General features: G+C 57.1%; 2 protein-coding genes across 3 annotated transcripts in view; both read right to left on the bottom strand.

Annotated features, from left to right (window-relative positions):
* The window catches only part of SDRG_12025, a 6,840-nt gene extending 5,532 nt beyond the window's left edge, over positions 1 to 1,308 (bottom strand). Inside the window, exons 1-4 of one of the 2 annotated variants that reach the window (XM_008618082.1) lie at positions 1,163 to 1,308; positions 973 to 1,113; positions 764 to 920; positions 612 to 710 (exon numbers count right to left, since the gene is read on the bottom strand). In XM_008618082.1, the coding sequence (XP_008616304.1) occupies positions 612 to 710; positions 764 to 920; positions 973 to 1,113; positions 1,163 to 1,299 (534 nt within the window). In that variant the 5' untranslated portion in view covers positions 1,300 to 1,308. Of the gene's footprint in view, positions 1 to 611; positions 711 to 763; positions 1,114 to 1,162 lie in introns of both variants that reach the window. The other variant, XM_008618083.1, reaches the window with a different exon arrangement.
* A 652-nt stretch (positions 1,309 to 1,960) lies between these two features.
* The window catches only part of SDRG_12026 (hypothetical protein), a gene marked incomplete at its 5' end in the record, with an annotated part of 6,616 nt that continues 1,549 nt past the window's right edge, over positions 1,961 to 7,027 (bottom strand). The window contains 15 exons of the mRNA XM_008618084.1: positions 1,961 to 2,094; positions 2,144 to 2,248; positions 2,304 to 2,405; positions 2,449 to 2,550; positions 2,592 to 2,696; positions 2,754 to 2,855; positions 2,902 to 3,006; positions 3,053 to 3,154; positions 3,203 to 3,304; positions 3,354 to 3,455; positions 3,505 to 3,600; positions 3,648 to 3,749; positions 3,797 to 3,895; positions 3,950 to 4,159; positions 4,215 to 4,316. Coding sequence (XP_008616306.1) covers positions 1,966 to 2,094; positions 2,144 to 2,248; positions 2,304 to 2,405; positions 2,449 to 2,550; positions 2,592 to 2,696; positions 2,754 to 2,855; positions 2,902 to 3,006; positions 3,053 to 3,154; positions 3,203 to 3,304; positions 3,354 to 3,455; positions 3,505 to 3,600; positions 3,648 to 3,749; positions 3,797 to 3,895; positions 3,950 to 4,159; positions 4,215 to 4,316 — 1,665 coding nt within the window. The 3' untranslated portion in view covers positions 1,961 to 1,965. The remainder of the gene's footprint in view (positions 2,095 to 2,143; positions 2,249 to 2,303; positions 2,406 to 2,448; positions 2,551 to 2,591; positions 2,697 to 2,753; positions 2,856 to 2,901; positions 3,007 to 3,052; positions 3,155 to 3,202; positions 3,305 to 3,353; positions 3,456 to 3,504; positions 3,601 to 3,647; positions 3,750 to 3,796; positions 3,896 to 3,949; positions 4,160 to 4,214; positions 4,317 to 7,027) is intronic.

Below are 7,027 nucleotides of genomic sequence, written 5' to 3' on the forward strand. Positions count from 1 at the left end.
GCGAGGAACGGCGCATGCGCGGGCGAGAGCTGCAGCGGCAGCGGCTGGCGCAAGTACCCGGCAAGTCGCGCGTTGTACTCGGCATCGTTCCGCAGCGGACAGTGCGCAACGTTGGCGTGGACGTCGCGCTGAAACGCCGGCGTGTCGTGTTCACAGGAGACTTGGCACTTGGGGTTCGGGTACGTCGCATCGATCTCGTCAGCGTGCTTGGATGGTCGACTGTGCCCCGCTGTAAAGAACGAAGCGGGCAACGACGGTGCAAGGATCGACGCATTGTACAGCGGCAAACAGCCCAGTGGCATCAAGTGCGCCTGCTCGTAGACGTGGTTCTTCTCGGGTGATACGATGAAGACGTCATCGACAGAGTGCATCCGCGACCAGCGCAGGTGCGGTGACGTCGCATTAACGGCCTCGTCGGCGTAGAGAAGAGTCGCGAGCGTGTGGTGAGGCGCCATGCATGTGACCGCGCGGCCGGCCGTCTTGTCAAAAAAGTGGGCAAACCCCCGCGCCCAAAACCACGAAGCGAGATCGCTCGGGGCGTCCGTGAGCATCTAAGAGAATTCTCATGAGCCTGCGCCGATAGCAGCAGTAGAGTGGGTAAGCGTTCGTACGTCAATGGCCGTGGCGTTGGGAGGCAGCGCGCCGTGTTGCCAGAGATGCTCGAGACCCTTGCCAATCGGCATGGCGTTATAGCCGCGCTCTTCAATGGCCTGCAAGAAGCACCTTTGTATGAGATACGGGAAACGTTGTACATGCGACGTACAGCGGCAGTCGCGACAAGTAGGTGGTGCAAAACCGCGGACCGACACGGCGGCGATTGCGTGAAGAGCGAGTCTTGCGACCCGGCGGTGACGCCGCAGACTACTGTGCGCATGGGCAGACAGTTGGCCCACGATATTTGCGCCTGCGCATCCGAGTGGCTACGCAGAGAAGGATGAGCCATGGTGGCCTCAATGGTTCACGCAAAGGTACCGTCGCAGGGCTTCGAGCGACGCCGGCGGGGACGGCGGAGCCGCATAGATCGCTTCGTAGCGCTGAGAAAATTCCTTTGTTTGGTAGCTACAGTCGGCGTGCCGCAGCGGCGCAAGGCTGGCCACCAAGACGTGCCGAATGCTATGGATAGGGTGAACACGACGTACGAGGCGCTTGCAATCGGTACTACCTTTGCGCGGTCGTCGCCGTGTACTGATGGTGGACGATGAAGAAAGCCGTGACTGCGAGCACGTAGGCGCAGACGCCGACGAGCGTCAAGCGCTGCGCCATGGGTCCCTTGAGAAGGCGTGGCCACGTGAACTTCATCGCGCCGACTGGCAAATGCAGCTCCTTGCTAGCGTGTCACCAGCTGATGTGATTTTGCAGGGTACCCACCCATCTGATTTTCTTAGTGGTGTTTTTACCTTGGAATTTGTATTCAAAATATGCAATCGGACCCGGGTAGGAGGCCATTAAAAATTTCGGCAATGTGGGAAAGGCCGGATGGTCACCGGACACCATTCCGCAGGAGATCTGAGGCAACTGGGCTCAACTTCGTTGCTGAGGAGTGCAATGACCAGGGTTGTAGGGTTGTGAGTGGGACCCAAAGTCCCTAGGTCGCTGTTGAAGCGAGTCTATTTAGATCTAATTTTCACTGAACTGTCAAGTCTCTCCTTGCTTCGCAATGCGGCCAGAGACAGGCGCGTGCCTCGGACCAGTTGTTGATGGACAGCTTTCGTCGGGCTTTGTGGTCCAGTCCTCACAGCAACCGCGCCACCTTGTCTGCACGCAGGAAGCATGATGCAAAGAAGGCATCATATCGCCAGAAACCAGTGCCCAGGTGGTGCCTTGCGCACTCGTTGGTACGTCCGAGTCCACTGACTATGGTCTCGTTGGTCCACGTATGGACCATTGTAAAAGCTGTGCTTTGGCACTTGTGCCTGCTGTTTATCCACCATGCCCAACGCCAGTGTACTGGCTATTCAGCGCTTATTACGGGGCTTGCGCAGGGTCGAGCTTGGCAGCGGTCTCGGGTACATCAATGTCGGGGTGCTTGAGGAGCGTCGCGATCACGCGGTCGTGGTCGCGGTCCATGGCGGCCATGAGCGGCGTCATCCCCGTCTACACAGCTTGTTCTCAGCACATTCCGAGTCCGACTTCGCTAGGATACCAGCGTCGTGGCATTGACTTGAATGTCCTTGTTCGCGTCGAGCAGTGCTTGGACAATGTCGACAAACCCGAGGGCCGACGCGTAGTAGAGCGCCGACGACCCTTCCTAAACAGTACCAACCATGATCCTTGCAAGCGCAGTGGTCCACCATGTAGCCGACCTCGTCCTGCGCGTTGATGCGCACGTGCGGGTGCCGTAGCAAGGCGAGCGTAATCTCGCCATGGCCAAAGAGACTCGCGGCCATGAGAGGCGTCCGCCCCTCCTACACAAGCACGTCGTCTCCTCTGGCGTTCCGTTTATTGTACGGCGTCCGGCGCGTTGACGTCGATCGTGGGCTCGGCCAAGAGCTGGAGCACGATCGTATCGTGGTTGTCGGCGATCGCGAGCAAGAGTGGCGTCATGCCGTCCTACCCACCTCTCGTACTGGCTCTACCGTTCAAACACCTACTTCATCGGGCGCGTTGAGCGTCTCGGGCGACACGAGCGGCAAAAGCAGTGCGACGATCGCGTCGTGGCCGTTTGAACATGCGACGTGGAGTGCCGACTGCTGCATCTACGCAACAGTTCAACAACCTATTCGACAAGCAAGAAAGTCGAGGTCGGCGCATACCTGGTTGGCAAGATGAACGTCAAGTTGCGGCAGATCCAAGAGAAAGTCGACGGTCGCGGGATACCCGTTCGCACTCGCCAGCACGAGGCCCGAGTTGCCATCCTAGTTCCTCTCACTTGATACATTGATACTGGACACTGAAACGTACGCGATCCGTCTCGTTGATGTCGAGTGTCGGCAGCGCTTGCACAAGGTAGCGGAGCACGGCGTCGTGGCCGCCACTGCACGCGGTAAGCCATGGCGTCGGCTCGCCCTGCTCATCGAGCGTGTCGTTTGTAAGCAACCATGACGGTCTCTACCTCGGTTTTCGTCGAGACGTCGATAGCTGCTTGGCTCAAGAGGCACTCGACGACACCGAGCCAGCCGGCGCCGCACGCAAGCACCAAGCCCGAGCAGCCGTCCTATCTCCGTTCCGACTCTGTACAAAGCGTTGGCGTGAATGAACGTACCTGGCTACGCTGCTGCACGTTGACGTTCGGGTGGTTGACGAAGAGGGTGACAATATTTTCGTGGCCTTGTTCGCATGCATGCAGAAAGGCCGAGCGTCCAGTCTGCAAAACATGGTGTCATCTTACTTCATCAGGGACCGGAACCGCTTACGCTATCGGTGCGGTTGACGTCGAGCCCCGGTTGCGCAAGGAGGAGCGACACAATCTCGGTCCGACCTTGCTGCACGGCATACATGAGCACTGACACGCCCCTCTAAACAATACGGTGGGCACTTGGTGGAGGAGGTTCAAAGAGGTCGTACCGCATCGACCAGGTTGATGTCGGAATGCGGCAAGAGCAGCCGGACGACGTCCATGTGTCCTCCGTCCGACGCCAGTAGCAGCCCCGAATAGCCGTTCTACGTGGCATGTCCGACTACAAAAGCGTGTACCGTATTATCCAGACCTGCGTCGTCGCGCGGAGATCGGTCGCCGGGTGCGCGACCAGCGTCTCGACGACCGCCGTCTGGCCGCGCCGGCAGGCTTGTAGGAACCCCGTGCTGCAGTTCTAGGATCACAATACTGCTGCTTTTCCCATCTTGAAGGCAAACACACCGCATCGACTTGGTTGACACGAAGACGCGGCTGCGCGAGGAGGAAGCACACGACGTCGACGGCGCCACTGGCACAGGCCAGCATAAAGGCGCAGATCCCCTAGTTTCAAATGCGTTTTCAAATCGAGATAGAAAGAGAAATGGAGGTCATCACCTCGTGCGCGGTCGCGTTGATGTCAAACCCGGGTCGGGACACAAAGAGCGCCGCGACGTCCTTGTTGTTTTGGCAACACGCCATCATAAACGGTGTGATGCCCGTGCGCTCGAGCCCGTGGTGAACTTGAATATCGGGGTACGCGAGTAGATGCGCCACAATCTCGACTTCGTTTTGAATGCATGCGAGCATGAGGGCGGTCGACCCGCCCTAGATTGTGAAACTAAGAAAACTCCGATATCGCAAGAAGAATGAGAAAGTGAACCGGCGCCGTCGCCTCCACGTTGATGCTTGGGTGCTGGAGAAGCGCGGCGACGTGCGCGAGGTGGCTCGCATCGACCGCTTCCATCAGCGGCGTGTAGCCCGCCTAATAAGATGTATAAATTGGCGAGGTGGTTGGCTCGTAGGGAGCATCTACGTCGTTGAAAGCGTTCACATCGACACACGGATGCAGCAAAAGAAGCTGGGCGACGTCCAGCTGCCCGTATTTGCACGCGAGCAGGAGCGCGCCGTTGCCATCTTCGTCGACCTCGTTGACGTCGACGTCGCCGAGCGCGAGCGTCTCGGTCACCGTGGCCACGTCGCCCTTGGCACACGCTGCAAAGAAGCGGTGGCGCACCTACAACCAGAGAGCATGAGATGAGAGCTAGCGGCGGCAGCCAACGTCGTCGTTGTCGTCGTCGTTGCCCGAGCTCATCATCGAGAAAAAAAGGCGATTGGCAACGTCAAGGTTTTGGCCTGTCGCAGACAAGAGCCAATCACATGCCGCCTTTCTCGACCAATCCGGAACGTCCATCACATGCAGCCAATCAGCGCGGAGAATGAATACGTCTTGGAGCACATCGAGCAGCTGGACGACTTGAGGTGCATCCGACGTCATCTTTCTCGTTGTTGTTGAAATGAGTTATGTACAAGCCATTCTAAAGATGAAAATGGCGGACTTCCTACAATGCGCTCATGTGGCAAGGCCGGTGCGTCAAGCTGAGGGCACATGGTCGCGGCTCGCGATTGTGGGTGGAACGAGATAGCGACCTTGGCAAGCGATGGCACTACGGCGCGACGGGCCAAGTGTCGGATATGCAATCGCGTGATCGTAGCTGGTTTGATCGCGCGCAGCAGCGGGAAGGACCGTCAGCGTCGTGCGGCACACTCGGTTGCTGCGAGCCAAAGACAATATCAGACGCAAGCGCGCAAGAGCGGCCAGAAGGCAGGGATGGTTGACTGACGAGTTGTCCAAGAATGACAGAGCGACAGCGTACCGTCTTTGGGAGCGGCGTGGCTCGTTAGTAAGATCACATCGGAAACAGGTTCTAGTCGCCAACTTCTATACATCTCCTCTTCTATGTTGTTGTGCGCTTGACCTTCTGCGCAAGCTTATTCCACATATTAGAGCTCCATGTTTCATTTCGCCTCACAGCCCACCGGTGGAACGATCTCTCATCTAAAGAGTACGCCCTTGCACTGCAGCGCACTACTTGTTTGGACCATGGGTCATGCCTTGATGAAGGCTCTACCGGTAGCGGGTTCTGATGAGACGACCGTCAAAAAGGTTGATAGGTCAACAAGCCCGTCGAAGAGAGCAATCGCGCGCCCAACGAAGGTTGTTCTTGGCTGATGAATCACGCTTGTCACATGCAGCAGAGAGAAACTGCCACGTCTCCAGATCTGGTGCACCTCGGGCTGACGTGGCGGCTCCTTCGTTGTACGTACTATCGGCACCGTACTGCCCAAACAGATCTAGTTCCAGAAGCGCATGTGGTACTTCCAGGCGCAGCAAGGAAGTTGAGATTTTGCCGTCCGGATAGACGCGAAGAGTCGATAGTAGGCTAGATAGACATATTGCATTTTGCCTTGTCGATCTCAACCCGCCACGACACTCCCAATGGCTAGCGCGCAATCAATTCGTCTATTGTCCCACTTGAGCGTCGTACAAGGCGAGACCCTTTTTGCTCCTATCCTGCTTGGATACCTTGTATATACTAGCGATTGCCACCCAAATAGTAGAAACTCCGATGATACGTGCGACTTCAAGGCGCACGAGTATGGTACACATTAGTCGTATTATCGTCGATCACAGTCTAGCAAAACTGCTGAAACGATGTCGTATCATCGAGTCTGGACCCATTCGAATCCAGTAATACGCCGACTATGTGCCACAGCTTCGATTGCTGCCGCCTTGTGTACCGAGACGCTCTTAGCAGTTTTCAGACAGAATACTGTCGAGAACCGCAACTACGTCAGCAAATGCGGGGCGCTTCGCAGGATCGTGCTGCCAGCATGCTTCCATAAGCTCCACGAGCTTAGTCGGCCACATTTCACGCTCACAAAGGCTCGGTCGGTAGGCTTCATGCGCCACCTTGTGCAAAAGCTCACGCGGCGGCAGTGCAGCATCCGAATACGGCGCTCTTCGGTTCAAGATCTCGAGCATCACTACAGACACAACAATAGCATGAGTCCCATGGTATCTCTGACATCGTGCAACGTACGCATGCTGAACGAGTAGACATCGATCTTTTCCGTATAGTCCTTCTCGCCTCGCAACATCTCGGGAGCCGTCCACGCAGGCGTCCCCACCAGCGACGTGTCGAGTCCGAGTTTGCCGCTGAGCTCGAAATTTGCCACCTTTGCCTTGAGATTGTGCCTAATCAAAACAAAACATATCAGATCTCATGGCCATGTTCGTGAATGAATGGGTACATGAGGTGAATGTTTTCAGCGCGCAGATCCCGATGAAGGATCGGCTTTGGCTGCGAATGGAGGTACAACATACCCCTCGCCACGTCCAATAGAATGTGTACAATAAGGTCGAGGCTCAGGTCCGCGTCGGACGCCAGCAGCCCCGCGAGCGTTCCGTGCACAGCGTGCTCCGTGACAACGTACAACGGTTTGCCCAGCTTCCAGCTGACGCCGAAAAACGAGGCGATGTTGGGATGGTACATGTCGATCAACTGACGCACGAGCAGGTTGAGCTTGCGGACCGATTCGAGTGTCGGTGATTCGATCCGCAGGATCGACGCCAGTGCGCCGTCAAAGGTCCCGTCGTGTGTCGCACCCCCAAGCGTACTGCAGCGCACGAGC

This window comes from Saprolegnia diclina (genome assembly GCF_000281045.1).
Source record: "Saprolegnia diclina VS20 unplaced genomic scaffold supercont1.46, whole genome shotgun sequence".
Classification (NCBI taxonomy): Eukaryota; Oomycota; class Saprolegniomycetes; order Saprolegniales; family Saprolegniaceae; genus Saprolegnia; species Saprolegnia diclina.